A 20,262-nucleotide genomic window follows, 5' to 3' on the forward strand; every position below is an offset into this window, starting at 1 on the left:
GATTTCGAAATGTGTCTTTGAATATTACAGTTATACACAAAGAGGTAACGGGCGACAGATTTTTTCCTGAATGTGAAGGAAAACTATTGACAATGCAATATATAACTGTATGGTTTGATGTATTGGTCTAATATGTTGAAAAAATAGCAAGATGTCTAAGTCATGAATGTAACAGAGAATTCTGAGAAGCTTCTTATTTAAACTGGAAGGTAGTAATTGTGAAATTAGGACTTGATTGATGAAGGTACATATGGAGTGCAATTCTTTGCTCCTGAAATTATTGATGATGAAATACTTGAGATGCAATTCGAAGGATAACTGGAGGAATTACAGAATTAGAGTGTAACAGTGCACACTCACCAAGTGATGTGGTTGGAGCTGTGGTGGTCTCTGTTGTACTTTCAAATGTGGATGCACCAGTGCTGCCTGTAGTGATTTCTGTTGTTGATGATGGCGTACTTTCTGCTGTCGTCATTACGATACTGCTTGTCTCTGCAATTGTGCTTGATTCTGTTGTTTCTAAAAGAATGCAGATTTGATGATGAGATGTGCAGTCATTGAAGCATAATTCTGTGATGCAGCTTCAACAGTATTGAAATTCTTAGAGATTATTTGTACAGAGAGTGAGAAAGAAAATTTTGTGTGACGACATCGAGAAGAGATTGAAATAATGTGAATGAAAACCATTTCGTTTTGTAAGTTTGTTAATTGTAATATCAACATGATTTTACTTTTGCCTCTAAATTTGATACCATTTCCCAGACATATCATTTTTTTTGTAACTTTCAAATTGTTTCAAAGAAGGCCAGAAGGTTTTCTGTCTGCACGCATATTTAAGAAAATGTATGTAATATTTGAGATGGAATTGCATTTAAATGCATCAATGATAATGATGTTACATATGTGGAATTAATTTGCAGCTCCTCTTTTTTAATTACCCTCACCGATGGTTGTGGAAGGAATTGGCATTGTGCTCGATGAAGTTTCAGTTGTGAATGCACTTGTGGTTGCGGTGGATGCTTCTGATGTTGTCGAGGCTGCAGCTGACGTGCTACTTGGTGTTGTACTGCTTGCCACTGCACTTGTCGTCAATTCCGTTGTTTCTTTAAGAGAAATGAGATTATTTGAAAATGAGTTGAACCATTGACAGAGTAGATTTGGTCATTGTATACTACAGCATTGTGAGAGTTTGGATGCAGGAATATAAAAATGATGAAGATTTCGAAATGTGTCTTTGAATATTACAGTTATACACAAAGAGGTAACGGGCGACAGATTTTTTCCTGAATGTGAAGGAAAACTATTGACAATGCAATATATAACTGTATGGTTTGATGTATTGGTCTAATATGTTGAGAAAACAGCAAGATGTCTAAGTCATGAATGTAACAGAGAATTCTGAGAAGCTTCTTATTTAAACTGGAAGGTAGTAATTGTGAAATTAGGACATGATTGATGAAGGTACATATGGAGTGCAATTCTTTGCTCCTGAAATTATTGATGATGAAATACTTGAGATGCAATTCGAAGGATAACTGGAGGAATTACAGAATTAGAGTGTATCAGGGCACACTCACCAAGTGATGTGGTTGGAGCTGTGGTGGTCTCTGTTGTACTTTCAAATGTGGTTGCACTGGTGCTGCCTGTAGTGATTTCTGTTGTTGATGATGGCGTACTTTCTGCTGTCGTCATTACGATACTGCTTGTCTCTGCAAATGTGCTTGATTCTGTTGTTTCTAAAAGAATGCAGATTTGATGATGAGATGTGCAGTCATTGAAGCATAATTCTGTGATGCAGCTTCAACAGTATTGACATTCTTAGAGATTATTCGTACAGAGAGTGAGAAAGAAAATTTGCGTGACGACATCGAGAAGAGATTGAAATAGTGTGAATGAAAACAATTTCGTTTTGTAAGTTTGTTATTTGTAATATCAACATGATTTTACTTTTGCCTCTAAATTTGATACCATTTCCCAGACATATCATTTTTTTTGTAACTTTCAATTTGTATCGAAGCAGGCCAGAAGGGTTTCTGTCTGCATGCATATTTAAGAAAATGTATGTAATATTTGAGATGGAATTGCATTTAAATGCATCAATGATAAAGATGTTACATATGTGGAATTAATTTGCAGCTCCTCGTTTTTAAGTACCCTCACCGATGGTTGTGGAAGGAATTGGCACTGTGCTCGATGAAGTTTCAGTTGTGAATGCACTTGTGGTTGCTGTGGATGCTTCTGATGTTGTCGAGGCTGCAACTGACGTGCTACTTGGTGTTGTACTGCTTGCCACTGCACTTGTCGTCAGTTCCGTTGTTTCTTTAAGAGAAATGAGATTATATGAAAATGAGTTGAACCATTGACAGAGTAGATTTGGTCATTGTATACTACAGTATCGTGAGAGTTTGGATGCAGGAATATAAAAATGATGAAGATTTCGAAATGTGTCTTTGAATATTACAGTTATACACAAAGAGGTAACGGGCGACAGATTTTTTCCTGAATGTGAAGGAAAACTATTGACAATGCAATATATAACTGTATGGTTTGATCTATTGGTCTAATATGTTGAGAAAACAGCAGGATGTCTATGTCATGAATGTAACAGAGAATTCTGAGAAGCTTCTTATTTAAACTGGAAGGTAGTAATTGTGAAATTAAGACATGATTGATGAAGGTACATATGGAGCGCAATTCTTTGCTCCTGAAATTATTGATGATGAAATACTTGAGATGCAATTCGAAGGATAACTGGAGGAATTACAGAATTAGAGTGTATCAGGGCACACTCACCAAGTGATGTGGTTGGAGCTGTGGTGGTCTCTGTTGTACTTTCAAATGTGGATGCACTGGTGCTGCCTGTAGTGATTTCTGTTGTTGATGATGGCGTACTTTCTGCTGTCGTCATTACGATACTGCTTGTCTCTGCAAATGTGCTTGATTCTGTTGTTTCTAAAAGAATGCAGATTTGATGATGAGATGTGCAGTCATTGAAGCATAATTCTGTGATGCAGCTTCAACAGTATTGACATTCTTAGACATTATTGGTACAGAGAGTGAGAAAGAAAATTTGCGTGACGATATCGAGAAGAGAATGAAATAATGTGAATGAAAACCATTTCGTTTTGTAAGTTTGTTGATTGTAATATCAACATGATTTTACTTTTGCCTCAAAATTTGATACCGTGTCCCAGACATATCATTTTTTTTGGTAACTTTCAAATTGTATCGAAGCAGGCCAGAAGGGTTTCTGTCTGCATGCATATTTAAGAAAATGTATGTAATATTTGAGATGGAATTGCATTTAAATGTATCAATGATAAAGATGTTACATATGTGGAATTAATTTGCAGCTCCTCGTTTTTAAGTACCCTCACCGATGGTTGTGGAAGGAATTGGCACTGTGCTCGATGAAGCTTCAGTTGTGAATGCACTTGTGGTTGCTGTGGATGCTTCTGATGTTGTCGAGGCTGCAACTGACGTGCTACTTGGTGTTGTACTGCTTGCCACTGCACTTGTGGTCAGTTCCGTTGTTTCTTTAAGAGAAATGAGATTATATGAAAATGAGTTGAACCATTGACAGAGTAGATTTGGTCATTGTATACTGCAACATTGTGAGAGTTTGGATGCAGGAATATAAAAATGATGAAGATTTCGAAATGTGTCTTTGAATATTACAGTTATACACAAAGAGGTAACGGGCGACAGATTTTTTTCCTGAATGTGAAGGAAAACTATTGACAATGCATTATATAACAGAATGGTTTGATCTATTGGTCTAATATGTTGAGAAAACAGCAGGATGTCTATGTCATGAATGTAACAGAGAATTCTGAGAAGCTTCTTATTTAAACTGGAAGGTAGTAATTGTGAAATTAAGACATGATTGATGAAGGTACATATGGAGCGCAATTCTTTGCTCCTGAAATTATTGATGATGAAATACTTGAGATGCAATTCGAAGGATAACTGGAGGAATTACAGAATTAGAGTGTATCAGGGCACACTCACCAAGTGATGTGGTTGGAGCTGTGGTGGTCTCTGTTGTACTTTCAAATGTGGTTTCACTGGTGCTGCCTGTAGTGATTTCTGTTGTTGATGATGGCGTACTTTCTGCTGTCGTCATTACGATACTGCTTGTCTCTGCAATTGTGCTTGATTCTGTTGTTTCTAAAAGAATGCAGATTTGATGATGAGATGTGCAGTCATTGAAGCATAATTCTGTGATGCAGCTTCAACAGTATTGACATTCTTAGAGATTATTCGTACAGAGAGTGAGAAAGAAAATTTGCGTGACGACATCGAGAAGAGATTGAAATAATGTGAATGAAAACCATTTCGTTTTGTAAGTTTGTTATTTGTAATATCAACATGATTTTACTTTTGCCTCTAAATTTGATACCATTTCCCTGACATATCATTTTTTTGTAACTTTCAATTTGTATTGAAGCAGGCCAGAAGGGTTTCTGTCTGCATGCATATTTAAGAAAATGTATGTAATATTTGAGATGGAATTGCATTTAAATGCATCAATGATAATGATGTTACATATGTGGAATTAAGTTGCAGCTCCTCTTTTTTAATTACCCTCACCAATGGTTGTGGAAGGAATTGGCATTGTGCTCGATGAAGTTTCAGTTGTGAATGCACTTGTGGTTGCTGTGGATGCTTCTGATGTTGTCGAGGCTGCAACTGACGTGCTACTTGGTGTTGTACTGCTTGCCACTGCACTTGTCGTCAATTCCGTTGTTTCTTTAAGAGAAATGAGATTATTTGAAAATGAGTTGAACCATTGACAGAGTAGATTTGGTCATTGTATACTACAGCATTGTGAGAGTTTGGATGCAGGAATATAAAAATGATGAAGATTTCGAAATGTGTCTTTGAATATTACAGTTATACACAAAGAGGTAACGGGCGACAGATTTTTTCCTGAATGTGAAGGAAAACTATTGACAATGCAATATATAACTGTATGGTTTGATGTATTGGTCTAATATGTTGAAAAAATAGCAAGATGTCTAAGTCATGAATGTAACAGAGAATTCTGAGAAGCTTCTTATTTAAACTGGAAGGTAGTAATTGTGAAATTAGGACTTGATTGATGAAGGTACATATGGAGTGCAATTCTTTGCTCCTGAAATTATTGATGATGAAATACTTGAGATGCAATTCGAAGGATAACTGGAGGAATTACAGAATTAGAGTGTAACAGTGCACACTCACCAAGTGATGTGGTTGGAGCTGTGGTGGTCTCTGTTGTACTTTCAAATGTGGATGCACCAGTGCTGCCTGTAGTGATTTCTGTTGTTGATGATGGCGTACTTTCTGCTGTCGTCATTACGATACTGCTTGTCTCTGCAATTGTGCTTGATTCTGTTGTTTCTAAAAGAATGCAGATTTGATGATGAGATGTGCAGTCATTGAAGCATAATTCTGTGATGCAGCTTCAACAGTATTGAAATTCTTAGAGATTATTTGTACAGAGAGTGAGAAAGAAAATTTTGTGTGACGACATCGAGAAGAGATTGAAATAATGTGAATGAAAACCATTTCGTTTTGTAAGTTTGTTAATTGTAATATCAACATGATTTTACTTTTGCCTCTAAATTTGATACCATTTCCCAGACATATCATTTTTTTTGTAACTTTCAAATTGTTTCAAAGAAGGCCAGAAGGTTTTCTGTCTGCACGCATATTTAAGAAAATGTATGTAATATTTGAGATGGAATTGCATTTAAATGCATCAATGATAATGATGTTACATATGTGGAATTAATTTGCAGCTCCTCTTTTTTAATTACCCTCACCGATGGTTGTGGAAGGAATTGGCATTGTGCTCGATGAAGTTTCAGTTGTGAATGCACTTGTGGTTGCGGTGGATGCTTCTGATGTTGTCGAGGCTGCAACTGACGTGCTACTTGGTGTTGTACTGCTTGCCACTGCACTTGTCGTCAATTCCGTTGTTTCTTTAAGAGAAATGAGATTATTTGAAAATGAGTTGAACCATTGACAGAGTAGATTTGGTCATTGTATACTACAGCATTGTGAGAGTTTGGATGCAGGAATATAAAAATGATGAAGATTTCGAAATGTGTCTTTGAATATTACAGTTATACACAAAGAGGTAACGGGCGACAGATTTTTTCCTGAATGTGAAGGAAAACTATTGACAATGCAATATATAACTGTATGGTTTGATCTATTGGTCTAATATGTTGAGAAAACAGCAGGATGTCTATGTCATGAATGTAACAGAGAATTCTGAGAAGCTTCTTATTTAAACTGGAAGGTAGTAATTGTGAAATTAAGACATGATTGATGAAGGTACATATGGAGCGCAATTCTTTGCTCTTGAAATTATTGATGATGAAATACTTGAGATGCAATTCAAAGGATAACTGGAGGAATTACATAATTAGAGTGTATCAGGGCACACTCACCAAGTGATGTGGTTGGAGCTGTGGTGGTCTCTGTTGTACTTTCAAATGTGGTTGCACTGGTGCTGCCTGTAGTGATTTCTGTTGTTGATGATGGCGTACTTTCTGCTGTCGTCATTACGATACTGCTTGTCTCTGCAAATGTGCTTGATTCTGTTGTTTCTAAAAGAATGCAGATTTGATGATGAGATGTGCAGTCATTGAAGCATAATTCTGTGATGCAGCTTCAACAGTATTGACATTCTTAGAGATTATTCGTACAGAGAGTGAGAAAGAAAATTTGCGTGACGACATCGAGAAGAGATTGAAATAATGTGAATGAAAACCATTTCGTTTTGTAAGTTTGTTATCTGTAATATCAACATGATTTTACTTTTGCCTCTAAATTTGATATCATTTCCCTGACATATCATTTTTTTGTAACTTTCAATTTGTATCGAAGCAGGCCAGAAGGGTTTCTGTCTGCATGCATATTTAAGAAAATTTATGTAATATTTGAGATGGAATTGCATTTAAATGCATCAATGATAATGATGTTACATATGTGGAATTAATTTGCAGCTCCTCTTTTTTAATTACCCTCACCGATGGTTGTGGAAGGAATTGGCATTGTGCTCGATGAAGTTTCAGTTGTGAATGCACTTGTGGTTGCTGTGGATGCTTCTGATGTTGTCGAGGCTGCAACTGACGTGCTACTTGGTGTTGTACTGCTTGCCACTGCACTTGTCGTCAATTCCGTTGTTTCTTTAAGAGAAATGAGATTATTTGAAAATGAGTTGAACCATTGACAGAGTAGATTTGGTCATTGTATACTACAGCATTGTGAGAGTTTGGATGCAGGAATATAAAAATGATGAAGATTTCGAAATGTGTCTTTGAATATTACAGTTATACACAAAGAGGTAACGGGCGACAGATTTTTTCCTGAATGTGAAGGAAAACTATTGACAATGCAATATATAACTGTATGGTTTGATGTATTGGTCTAATATGTTGAAAAAATAGCAAGATGTCTAAGTCATGAATGTAACAGAGAATTCTGAGAAGCTTCTTATTTAAACTGGAAGGTAGTAATTGTGAAATTAGGACTTGATTGATGAAGGTACATATGGAGTGCAATTCTTTGCTCCTGAAATTATTGATGATGAAATACTTGAGATGCAATTCGAAGGATAACTGGAGGAATTACAGAATTAGAGTGTAACAGTGCACACTCACCAAGTGATGTGGTTGGAGCTGTGGTGGTCTCTGTTGTACTTTCAAATGTGGATGCACCAGTGCTGCCTGTAGTGATTTCTGTTGTTGATGATGGCGTACTTTCTGCTGTCGTCATTACGATACTGCTTGTCTCTGCAATTGTGCTTGATTCTGTTGTTTCTAAAAGAATGCAGATTTGATGATGAGATGTGCAGTCATTGAAGCATAATTCTGTGATGCAGCTTCAACAGTATTGAAATTCTTAGAGATTATTTGTACAGAGAGTGAGAAAGAAAATTTTGTGTGACGACATCGAGAAGAGATTGAAATAATGTGAATGAAAACCATTTCGTTTTGTAAGTTTGTTAATTGTAATATCAACATGATTTTACTTTTGCCTCTAAATTTGATACCATTTCCCAGACATATCATTTTTTTTGTAACTTTCAAATTGTTTCAAAGAAGGCCAGAAGGTTTTCTGTCTGCACGCATATTTAAGAAAATGTATGTAATATTTGAGATGGAATTGCATTTAAATGCATCAATGATAATGATGTTACATATGTGGAATTAATTTGCAGCTCCTCTTTTTTAATTACCCTCACCGATGGTTGTGGAAGGAATTGGCATTGTGCTCGATGAAGTTTCAGTTGTGAATGCACTTGTGGTTGCGGTGGATGCTTCTGATGTTGTCGAGGCTGCAGCTGACGTGCTACTTGGTGTTGTACTGCTTGCCACTGCACTTGTCGTCAATTCCGTTGTTTCTTTAAGAGAAATGAGATTATTTGAAAATGAGTTGAACCATTGACAGAGTAGATTTGGTCATTGTATACTACAGCATTGTGAGAGTTTGGATGCAGGAATATAAAAATGATGAAGATTTCGAAATGTGTCTTTGAATATTACAGTTATACACAAAGAGGTAACGGGCGACAGATTTTTTCCTGAATGTGAAGGAAAACTATTGACAATGCAATATATAACTGTATGGTTTGATCTATTGGTCTAATATGTTGAGAAAACAGCAGGATGTCTATGTCATGAATGTAACAGAGAATTCTGAGAAGCTTCTTATTTAAACTGGAAGGTAGTAATTGTGAAATTAAGACATGATTGATGAAGGTACATATGGAGCGCAATTCTTTGCTCTTGAAATTATTGATGATGAAATACTTGAGATGCAATTCGAAGGATAACTGGAGGAATTACATAATTAGAGTGTATCAGGGCACACTCACCAAGTGATGTGGTTGGAGCTGTGGTGGTCTCTGTTGTACTTTCAAATGTGGTTGCACTGGTGCTGCCTGTAGTGATTTCTGTTGTTGATGATGGCGTACTTTCTGCTGTCGTCATTACGATACTGCTTGTCTCTGCAAATGTGCTTGATTCTGTTGTTTCTAAAAGAATGCAGATTTGATGATGAGATGTGCAGTCATTGAAGCATAATTCTGTGATGCAGCTTCAACAGTATTGACATTCTTAGAGATTATTCGTACAGAGAGTGAGAAAGAAAATTTGCGTGACGACATCGAGAAGAGATTGAAATAATGTGAATGAAAACCATTTCGTTTTGTAAGTTTGTTATCTGTAATATCAACATGATTTTACTTTTGCCTCTAAATTTGATATCATTTCCCTGACATATCATTTTTTTGTAACTTTCAATTTGTATCGAAGCAGGCCAGAAGGGTTTCTGTCTGCATGCATATTTAAGAAAATGTATGTAATATTTGAGATGGAATTGCATTTAAATGCATCAATGATAATGATGTTACATATGTGGAATTAATTTGCAGCTCCTCTTTTTTAATTACCCTCACCGATGGTTGTGGAAGGAATTGGCATTGTGCTCGATGAAGTTTCAGTTGTGAATGCACTTGTGGTTGCTGTGGATGCTTCTGATGTTGTCGAGGCTGCAACTGACGTGCTACTTGGTGTTGTACTGCTTGCCACTGCACTTGTCGTCAATTCCGTTGTTTCTTTAAGAGAAATGAGATTATTTGAAAATGAGTTGAACCATTGACAGAGTAGATTTGGTCATTGTATACTACAGCATTGTGAGAGTTTGGATGCAGGAATATAAAAATGATACCTATTTGACATGAGTCGTTGAATATTGCAGTTATACACGGAGTACTAATGAGTGTCAGATTATTTCCAGAATGTGAAGGAAAACTTTCGACAACGCAATATATAATAGAAAGGTTTTGATCTATTGGTATAATGTGTTGAGAAAACTACAGGTTGCCTATGTCATGAATGTAACAGAGAATTCTGATAAGCTTCAAATTTAAACTGGAAGGTAGTAATTGTGAAGTTAACACACGATTGTTGAAGGTACATATGGATCCCAATTCTTAGCTCTTGAAATTATTGATGATGAATTATTTGAGATGCAATTCGAAGGATAACTAGAGGAATTACAGAATTTGAGTGTATCACAGCACACTCACCAAGTGATGTGGTTGGAGCTGTGGTGGTCTCTGTTGTACTTTCAAATGTGGATGCACTCGTGCTGCCTGTAGTGATTTCTGTTGTTGATGATGGCGTACTTTCTGCAGTCGTCATTACGATACTGCTTGTCTCTGCAAATGTGGATGATTCTGTTGTTTCTAAAAGAATGCAGATTTGATGATGAGATGTGCAGTCATTGAAGGATAATTGTGTGATGCAGTTTCAACATTGTTGTGTTGCATTGCGATTATGTGTACAGAGAGCGATTATTTATATCCACGTGACGATTTATGGAACTTAGAGGAATAACACAGGAACACAGCTGGATGTGTGGTTCATTTTGGGACCAATGACGTGGGTAGGAATAGTGAGGAGTTCCTGAAAGGTGAGTTTAGGGGCTAGTGCCAATTTAAAGGACATTACCTCCAGATTAGCATACCCAGGATTGCTACCAGTGCCACATGTAGGTGGGTTTCGAAATAATAACATAGTGCAGATGAAGACGTAGCTGAAGACATCGTGCAGGATGGAGGGCTTCAGATTTATAAATAATATGGCAGTTTTCCATTGAAGTTGGGACCTGTTCCAGCAGAACGGTTTACCCTTGAACTGGAGGGGGACTAGTATTCTTGCAGGTAGGTTTGCTGGAGAGTCTTCTGTGAATTTAACTAGTTATGAGGTTGGAGGGGATCCAGAGTGCAGGAAAAGTTGTATGGGAGAAGGAAGAGTAAGAAGACCGTTAAGTTCTTTGTACTGTTAGAGATAAACATAGAGGAATAGGTGGAGAATTTCTTAAATGCATTTATTTTAGTGCTAGGAGCATTGTAAGAAAGGTGGATGAGCTTACAGCATGGATTGATACCTTGAAAGACAATGTTGTAGCTTTTAGTGAAACATGTTTGCAGGAGGGGTGTTATTGGCAACTAAATATTCCTGGATTTTGTTGCTTCAGGTGGGATAGATTCTGAGGGCCAAGAGGGGGAGGTGTTGCATTGCTTGTCAGCGAAAATATTACAGCGGTGCTTTGGCAGGATAGATTAGAGGGCTCGTCTAGGGAGACTTTTTGGGTGGAATTGAGGAATGGGAAAGGTGTAGTAACACTTATAGGGGTGTATTATAGACCACCTAATGGGGAGCGAGAATTGGAGAAGCAAATTTGCAAGGAGATAGCAAATGTTTGTAGTAAGCACAGGGTTGTGATTGTGGGAGATTTTAATTTTCCACCCATAAACTGGAAAGCCCATACTGTAAAAGGGATGGATGGTTTGGTGTTTGTAAAACGTGTGCAGGATAGTTTTTTGCAGCAATACATAGAGGAACCAACTGGAGAAGAGGCAGTGTTGGATCTTTTGTTAGGGAATGAAATAGGTCAGGTTATGGAGGTATGTGTTGGGGAGCACTTCGGATCCATTGATCACAATGCCTTTAGTTTCAATATAATTATGGAGAAGGATAGGACTGGGCCCAGGGTTGAGATTTTTGATTGGAGAAAGGCTAACTTTGAGGCAATGTGAAAGGATTTAGAAGGAGTGGATTGGGACAATTTGTTTTATGGGAAGGATGTAATAGAGAAATGGCAGTCATTTAAAGGTGAAATTTTGAGGGTACAGAGTCTTTATATTCCTGTTAGGTTGAAAGGAAAGGTTAAAAGTTTGAGAGAGCCATGGCTTTCAAGGGATATTGGAAACTTGGTTAGGGAAAAGAGAGATAACTACAATAACTATAGGCAGCATGGAGTAAATGAGGTGCTCGAGAAATATAAAGAATGTAAGAATAATCTTAAGAAAGAAATTACTAAAGCTAAAAGAAGATACGAGGTTGCTTTGGCAAGTAAGGTGAAAATAAATCCAAAAGGTTTCTACAGTTATATTTATAGCAAAAGAATGTGAGGGATAAAATTGGTCCCTTAGAGAAACATAGTGGACAACTATGTGTGGAGCCAAAAGAAGATGGGGGAGATTTTGAACAATTTTTTTTCTTCGGTAGTCACTAAGGAGAAGGATATTGAATTGCGTAAGGTAAGGGAAACAAGTAGGGAAGTTATGGAAACTACAACAATTAAAGAAGAGGAAGTACTGGCACTTTTAAGGAATATCAAAGTGGATAAATCTCCAGGCCCTGAAAGGATGTTCGCTAGGACCTTGAGGGAGGTTAGTGTAGAAATAGCACTGGCTCAGGCAGAAATATTTCAAATGTCATTAGAAACAGGGATGGTGCCAGAAGATTGGCATATTGCTCATGTAATTCCATTGTTTAAAAAGGGTTCTAAGAGTAAACCTAGCAATTATAGGCCTGTCAGTTTGACGTCAGTGGTGGGTAAATTAATGGAAAGTATTCTTAGAGATGGTATATATAATTATCTGGATATACAGTGTCTGATTAGGAACAGTCAGCACGGATTTGTGCGTGGAAGGTCATGTTTGACAAATCTTATTGAATTTTTTGAAGAGGTTACGAGGAAAGTTGATGAGGGTAAAGCAGTGGATGTTGTCTATGTGGACTTTGACAAGGTTTCGCACAGAAAGTTAGTTAGGAAGGTTCAGTCGTTAGGTATTAATATTGAAGTAGTAAAATGGATTCAACAGTGGCTGGATGGGAGATGCCATGAGTCTTTGAATATTACAGTTATACACAGAGTGGTAATGGGGGACAGTTTAATTCCTGAATCTGAAGGAACACTATGGACACTACAATGCACAACAGACTGGTTTGTCCTTTTGGTTTATTATGATGACAATCAGGATGGATGCCTTTGTCATGAAGGTTACCAAGAATTCTGATAAGTTGAGAATTACTACTGGAAGGTAGCAAATATTATTTTAACACCTATTTGATGGAGTTAGATACTGAACCCAATATTTAGCTCCTGATATTATTGATGATGAATTATTTGTGATTCAAGTCATATGATACCTACAGGAATTACTGAGCTTGGGTGTAACAGGGCACACTCACCAGTGGATGTGGTTGGAGCTGTGGTGCTCGCAGTTGTACTTTCAAATGTGGATGACCTTGTGCTGCCTGTAGTGATTTCTGTTGCTGTCGAAAGGGGAGTTCCTGTTGTAGTCGTTATGATACTGCTTGTCTCTACAGTTGTGGAAGATTTTGTTGTTTCTGGAATAATGCAGATTTGATGATGAGATGTGCAGTCATTGAAGCATAATTGTGTGATGCAGCTTCAACAGTGTTGCAATGTATCGATATTATTTGTACTGAGGGTGATAAAATATATCCGCGTGAAGATTGTAAAGAACTGAGGGAAATAATGTGAATGTAACTCATTTTATTTTTGTCTTTTATTAAATCGTAGTGGCAACATGTTTTACCCTCTAAATGTGTTCACATTTGATAGACGTGATTATTTTGTAAATTTCAATTTTATTTGATGCAGACTAGAACAGATTCCGTCTGCAAGCATATTTAAGGAAATGTACTAATAATTTGTGATGCAATTGCATGTAAATGGATCAATACTATGGATGTGAGATATGCTGAAATTATTTGCAGCTGTTCTGTCTGAGAGCACTAACCAAATGTTGTGGATGGAATTGGCACTGTGCTCGATGAAGTTTCAGTTGTGAATGCACTTGTGGTTGCTGTGGATGCTTCTGATGTTGTTGAGGCTGGAACTGACGTGCTACTTGGTGTTGTACTGCTTGTCACTGTACTTGTCAACAGTTCCGTTATTTTCACGAGTCAAATCATTGTGAGAGTAAATGAGGATGTTGCATGAAACTGCATTGTGAGAGTTTGAAGCGGGAATATAAATTGATATATATCTCTGCATTACCCTTTGATCATTGCATTTGTATGTGCTAAGTTTGTGCAAAATATTTTCTTCCTGTTCATGATGCATATCTTTTGAATCCAGATTATTCCAAAAAAAGAGTGCACCATTTCACATTGATATGATGATAAATATAGAAGTACGTATTTCCCCTGTTTGTATCGTAGAATTCTGACCAGCTGAGAATGTTGTTAGACAGGGAAAGAATTTGTACAGAGATTGAATTCAATCCTTATGACCATTTGAAGAACAGAAGGAAACATTATGGTTGAAAGTCATTTTCATTTTTTGTGTTAATAAATACTACTTAAGACTTGATATACTATATCATCTCAAATAATCCTAATTTACTGGAGATAGTTATTTATTAATTTTATTTTTCTTGATGCACACTAGAAAGTCTACTGTCTGGATGTTTTTTTCAGGAAAAGTACTGAAGTATTAATATAGTATTGCATGTAAGTCGATCCTTCTTATTGAAGTGAAATATGCAGAATTTATTTGCCAATGTTCTGTCTGAGATGACTCACCGATGGTTGTGGATGGAATTGTCGCTGTGCTGGATGAACTTTCAGTTGTGAATGCACTTGTGGTTGCAGTGGATGCTTCTGATGTTGTAGAGTCCGGAACTGATGTGCTACTTGCTGTTGTACTGCTATTCACTCTACTTGTTGACAATTCCATTGTTTCTAGAAGAAGATAAATGTTATTTTAAGATATGTTGAGTCATTGAGAGAGTAAATTCAGACATTGCATGGAAATGCATTGTGAGAGTTAGGAAGCAAGAAAATACCTTGATAAATATATTTGAATGATATTTGACCATTGCAGTAATGCAGGCAATGATAGTGGGAAATATTTTGCTTCCTGTCCCTGATTAATACCTTACTGATACCACAATATATTATTAAAAGTTGTAGAATTTCCATTTAATTTGTTAAGAAATCTGCAGGATGTGTTTCCTGTAACTGTATTGTTGAATTCTGCTTGGCTGAGAATTACTACTTAAATATAATGTTAACACATTTTTAATACAGTTACCACTTGTAATCTAATCACAAACAAGAAATCTTCAAATGCTGGAAATCAGATGCAATACAGCTGCAACACACACAAACCTACGGAACTCCTCCCCCATTGTTTTGTGCATTGCACCGATGGTAACCTGATTGATACCTCCTTCTGTATTGCTGATGAACTATTTGGGCTTGAAATGATGCAAAATCTAGAGTAATTATTGAGCTTGAGTATATCAGCGAACACTCACCAGTGGATGTGGTTCTCCCAGTTGTACTTTCAAATGTTGACATACTCATGCTGCCAGTAGTCTTTTCTGTTGTTGATATGGGTGTTCCTGATATAGTCGTCTGTGCACTTGTGGATGATTCTGTGGCTTGTAAAGATTGGAGATTTGATGTTAACATGTGTCTTCATTGAAGAGTCAACGCATGGTGCGGCAGCTACAGTGTTGTGATTCTGCGACATAATTTGTACAAAGCCCAATAAAATAAACCAGAATCAGGTTTATTATGACCAGCATGTGTCATGAAATTTGTTAACTTAGCAGCAGCCGTTCAATCCAAAACATAATGAAGAAGAAGAAGAGGAGGTGGAAATAAATAAATCTATTACAGTATATGTATAGTGAATAGATTAAAAATCATGCAAAAATAGAAATCATATACATTTAAAAAAGTGAGATTGTGTTCATGGGATCAAACTCCATTTAGGAATCGGATGGCAGAGGGGAAGAAGCTGTTCCTGAATAGCTGAGTGTGTGCCTTCAGGATTCCTTACCTCCTACCTGAAGGTAACAGTGAGAAAAGGGTATGCCCTGGGTGCTGGGGGTCTTTAATAATGGATGTTGCCTTTCTGAAACACCACTCCTTAAAGATGTCCTGGGTACTTTGTAGGCTAGTACCCAAGATAGAGCCGACTAAATTTACAGCCCTCTGCAGCTTCTTTCGTCCCGTTCAGTAGTTCCCTCATACCAGACAATCGTATAGCCTCTCAGGATGGTACAGCTATAGAAGTTATTGATCTATAGAAGTGCTTGACCATTTAAAGAGCACAGAGAATTAAATGTGACTGAAACTCTTTTTCATTATTGCTTATAAAAGAATTGTACATATTATTGTTGCATTTACTTCATGTGAAAGTTACAGAATGGTTTTTCTAATATTCTGCAAATGCTCACCTTCCTGAGGTTTTTTGCACTCTCATTGTATCACCTCAATATCCCTGTCTAACAATGTTCTCAGCTTGTCAGATTGGTGTATCTGGTCTCCTAATTTCTGTGTTCTTTATCACTTTTCTCAAACACTTTGTGCACTTTGTTCTTCACTTGACATTCATTTCCATTCCTATATGTCAAAGGATTTCTTAACTCTATAATTCTGTAAAAATTAATGTCATTTCCTGTAAATAAGTGTAAGGAGTATAAAAAAAATTGATACTCCAACTCCGATGCAACACAAAAATCACAAAAGATAACGAACACAATAATAATACAAAAATACAAACAATAGATACAAATATAAAAACATGCAATAGTTTATATATGTATATATATATATATATATACATTTATATATATTCACATATATATATATGTATGTATATATATATATATATATAGAGAGAGAGAGAGAGATTATATGTCAATAAAATGATAATGTTCAAGAAAAATATAGACCCATTTTCAAGGACTCTACAGCTCATTCTCAGTATTAGTTATTTTCAATTTTTAAATTATTTTTATTATTATTTCAACAATTTCTCTTGTTTTGCATAATGTTTGTTTGTCAGTCCTGTTGATTATAGATTTTCATAAATTCTATTGTATTTTAAAATTTTCCTATAAATGCCAGCAAGAATATGAATCTCAAGGTGGTATGGTGACATGTCTGTACTTTTCTTTGATAATAAATTTACTTTGAACTTGATATGTTTCTATTATTTATTTAAATTAAAATTTAATTACCTGTCCACTACTGATGTTAGGTTAACTTGATGTTGGTTCCTAAATTTGCTGACATGGGAATAGTGTTAATTGTCGGTCGGTGGAAATATTGCCCATCAGGACAAAGAACATCAGATAGTAGAGCAAAAAAGCAGGCCCTTTGGCCCATCATGTCAGTACCAGCCAGGATGTCAGTCCAAACTAATCCCATCTGCCTGCACATGTGCCAGGGATTTGCAATTTCTTTCTGGCATGGACCCCTACCATTAACCAAGGGGTTCGTGGGCACCGGTCTGGGAACCCTGACATAGACTATATCCTCTGGAAGACAGAAAAGGCCAGCAGATACTGGAATTTGTTTAAAAATTTCAAAGGTTTGAGCAGCATCTGATGAAGGAAAGAAATTCCTGACATTTTATGTTGAAACCCTGATTTGATCTATATCTTTAATTATCTGGCTGTTTATGTGTCTGTGTAAGTGCCTCTTAAACATTGCTCTTGTATCTGCTTCCACTAACTCCCCCTGGCAGCAAGATCCAGACACGCACCACTCTCTGTGTAAAACATCAGGCTTGTAAATCTCCTTTAATCTTTTGGGTTTTAAGTGGTCTCTTTCTGAATTTATCCTTTCTCCTTAATATTCTTGATTCCTTTTCCTAAAACTATGTTGAGTTGGCTTTTGTTTTTATCAGAGAGACAAGGCAACTTTTACTTTTGACAAAGGCATTAAAATTAGCCCCAGTATTTAATAAACAATCATCCCTCGCTATTAAATTCAAGTCAATTCAAAAGGAGATGCTTCAAAGTTCAAAGGACATTTATGATACGTATTGTTCTCTGCACAACCTAGAGATTTGTCTCCTTACGGACAACCACAAAACAAAGAAATGCACTCGAACCCATTAAAAAGAAGGCTGTCATACACCCAATGTGCACAAAAAACAAATTGTGCAAACAATAAAAATAAGCCAATAACATTCAGAGGTGAAGTTTATGAAAGTGAGTGCACATCCACGCTCATTCACTCTACATTTCTGCAGCATATCTCTGAAAAAATATCTAATTATTTCAACTACACTCCCCAGTTTCCTCAAGACTTTCTGAGTTTCCCTTTCAATTTAATATCTTATTCCTATTTTGATTGAAAATTGATCTGGCTCCACCATTCTCATAGGTGAATTTAGATGATAACAACTTATTATATAAAATTATCTCCATCAATTCTCCTCGGAGTGAGCACGAGTCATGTTTCTTTGCTTACTGAACTACATCTGGTTGGTTCAATATCTCCACCCATCTTTGAAAGTTCCTTTCAATTTTGAACACTTCTCCTGAATTTTTCCTTCAGCTTTGTTATCCATAGGAACACAGTCACAACTTCTTGAATCTTGTAGAATATTTTACCCAGTTTTACTAAAAAAAAGATGAGGGCCTTAATTTCATGGAGCCAGTAGCTGTCAGTGCATGTAACAATACCTCTTCGGAATCAAAATCAGAATCAGGTTTATTATCATGATATATGTCTTGAAATTTGCTGTTTTGTGGCAGCAATACAGTCCAATACATAAAATATACTATACATTGTATTAAGAAAAAAATGTATCAATTAAATAAGTAGTGCAAAAACAATGAGGTAGTGTTCATAGGTTCATTAACTTTTCAGAAACCTGATGGCAGAGTGGAAGAAACTGTTCCTATAACATTAAATGTGTTCCTTCAGGCTTGTATCCCTCATCCCTGATGGTAGTAATGAGAAGAGGACATGTCCTGGATGGTGGGGGCCTTTAATAATGGATGCTGCCTTTCTGAGGGATTGCCTTTTGAGGATCTCTCGCGCAGTAATCCATGACGATCTACGTTAAATTTCATGTGCAGATATAACCAGAGCAGTAGACTTATTTTCTCATGACCTATGTGAGAAGGTTTGCTTTAGTTTACCATGGCAGAGAAAGTCTTTAATCTAGGCTTCACAACGTTCAGTGTCATTTCTTTGGTTGGTTTCCAAATAGAGAGTTAGTCATTGCGTGAGAAGAAAGTTTTTTGTTGCCCTTAGTTAAGTCCTCAAGCACGTTATATAAGCATTGTATAAAAGGTCAAAAGGGTCTGAAACCTAGTCACTGCAGAAAAGTTTTGATAGAAACTGAATTCTCCTCTGGGCTGTACAAAAACACTTGCATATTCCTGCGTTACAACATAGTCTTGCAAAATTTTTGTGCAAATGCAGTGAAGTGATCCTTCCCAAAAACCCTGTTAACTCACTACATGATAAACTGCTGCAGATATACAAGAATACAAATACCTGAAGAACCAGAAAGGTTTCAGTAATTAGTACTGCATTTTCATTTGCATCGTCCTTAAATAGAAAACTGCACAGATGACAAACTGTTGCTTCCTAAAACAATATTCTTATTTTGGCAAACTTAACAGCCCCATTGTTAAGAGCCAGATTTATAACTGATTTTGATATACACCACTTTAGACACAGAATGAACATCCCTCAAAAGCAATCAGATTTCTCTCTACTTGTTTGTAGTTAACCTTGTAAGCTAAACATACATCTTGATATGACTTTAATTTTATTGCGGGACTAAACTCATCATCATCATTATGTGCTGTGATGTGGACAATCATGGTCTTTCCATAACCCATGATGGTTCTTGGCAAATTTTTCTACAGAAGTGGTCTGCCTTTGCCTTCCTCTCGGCAGTGTCCTTACAACACGGGTGACCCCCCAGACATTATCAATACTCTTCAGAGATTGACTGCTTGGTGTCAGTGACCGCATAACCAACACTAGTGATATGCACCAGCTGCTTATACGATCATCCACCAGCTGCTCTAATGGTTTCACTTCACCCTGATCGGGGGGGGGGGGGGGCTAAGCAGGAGCTACTCCTTGCCCAAGGGTGACCTGCAGGCTAGCGGAGGGAAGGAGCTCCTTACACCTCCTTTGATGTACACCCCTTCCCCCACTAGTTTAACATAAGTATTCATAACTACAGGAAAGATCTAGCCTAATTTATTGATGTTTGCCAGCTGTCTAACTAATTGCTCAAGTATGAGTTCGAATTATGGTGCATATCAGCTGGAAGTATCACAATAATCTGTGGATCCCATCTTCACTTTATCCTTGCTACTAATTTGACCTTCAAGCTAACCCCAAACTCGCCCAACTAAATAAGAAATCTTTACCTCAACAAATCTGGTTTAATTGATTTTATTAAGCTTTTGTACTTTTGATCACACTGATGTAAATAATGAAAGACAAATTATACATTTAAACACAATATCCCTATGGAATAGATTAAATGCATTCAGGTTACACCTCCATTCTGTCAAGCTTATTTATTTCTCTATCACATATGACTCTTGGCAATGTGGAGGATCAGAGGGATCTTGGGGTCCGATCCATAGGACACTCA

The 20,262-nt window shown here is 36.7% G+C and overlaps 1 protein-coding gene across 1 annotated transcript in view; it reads right to left on the minus strand.

Annotated features, from left to right (window-relative positions):
- LOC132406568 (mucin-3B-like) overlaps positions 1 to 15,302 on the minus strand; it is a 186,442-nt gene extending 171,140 nt beyond the window's left edge. Inside the window, exons 1-19 of the mRNA XM_059992390.1 lie at positions 15,146 to 15,302; positions 14,409 to 14,567; positions 10,091 to 10,249; positions 9,452 to 9,616; positions 8,876 to 9,034; positions 8,237 to 8,401; positions 7,659 to 7,817; positions 7,020 to 7,184; positions 6,444 to 6,602; positions 5,805 to 5,969; positions 5,227 to 5,385; positions 4,588 to 4,752; positions 4,012 to 4,170; positions 3,372 to 3,536; positions 2,794 to 2,952; positions 2,155 to 2,319; positions 1,578 to 1,736; positions 939 to 1,103; positions 361 to 519 (exon numbers count right to left, since the gene is read on the minus strand). Coding sequence (XP_059848373.1) covers positions 361 to 519; positions 939 to 1,103; positions 1,578 to 1,736; positions 2,155 to 2,319; positions 2,794 to 2,952; positions 3,372 to 3,536; positions 4,012 to 4,170; positions 4,588 to 4,752; positions 5,227 to 5,385; positions 5,805 to 5,969; positions 6,444 to 6,602; positions 7,020 to 7,184; positions 7,659 to 7,817; positions 8,237 to 8,401; positions 8,876 to 9,034; positions 9,452 to 9,616; positions 10,091 to 10,249; positions 14,409 to 14,567; positions 15,146 to 15,302 — 3,067 coding nt within the window. The remainder of the gene's footprint in view (positions 1 to 360; positions 520 to 938; positions 1,104 to 1,577; positions 1,737 to 2,154; positions 2,320 to 2,793; positions 2,953 to 3,371; positions 3,537 to 4,011; positions 4,171 to 4,587; positions 4,753 to 5,226; positions 5,386 to 5,804; positions 5,970 to 6,443; positions 6,603 to 7,019; positions 7,185 to 7,658; positions 7,818 to 8,236; positions 8,402 to 8,875; positions 9,035 to 9,451; positions 9,617 to 10,090; positions 10,250 to 14,408; positions 14,568 to 15,145) is intronic.
- Between the last annotated feature and the right edge of the window lie 4,960 nt (positions 15,303 to 20,262).

The sequence above is a fragment of the Hypanus sabinus genome, chromosome 16, assembly GCF_030144855.1.
Source record: "Hypanus sabinus isolate sHypSab1 chromosome 16, sHypSab1.hap1, whole genome shotgun sequence".
NCBI lineage: Eukaryota > Metazoa > Chordata > Chondrichthyes > Myliobatiformes > Dasyatidae > Hypanus > Hypanus sabinus.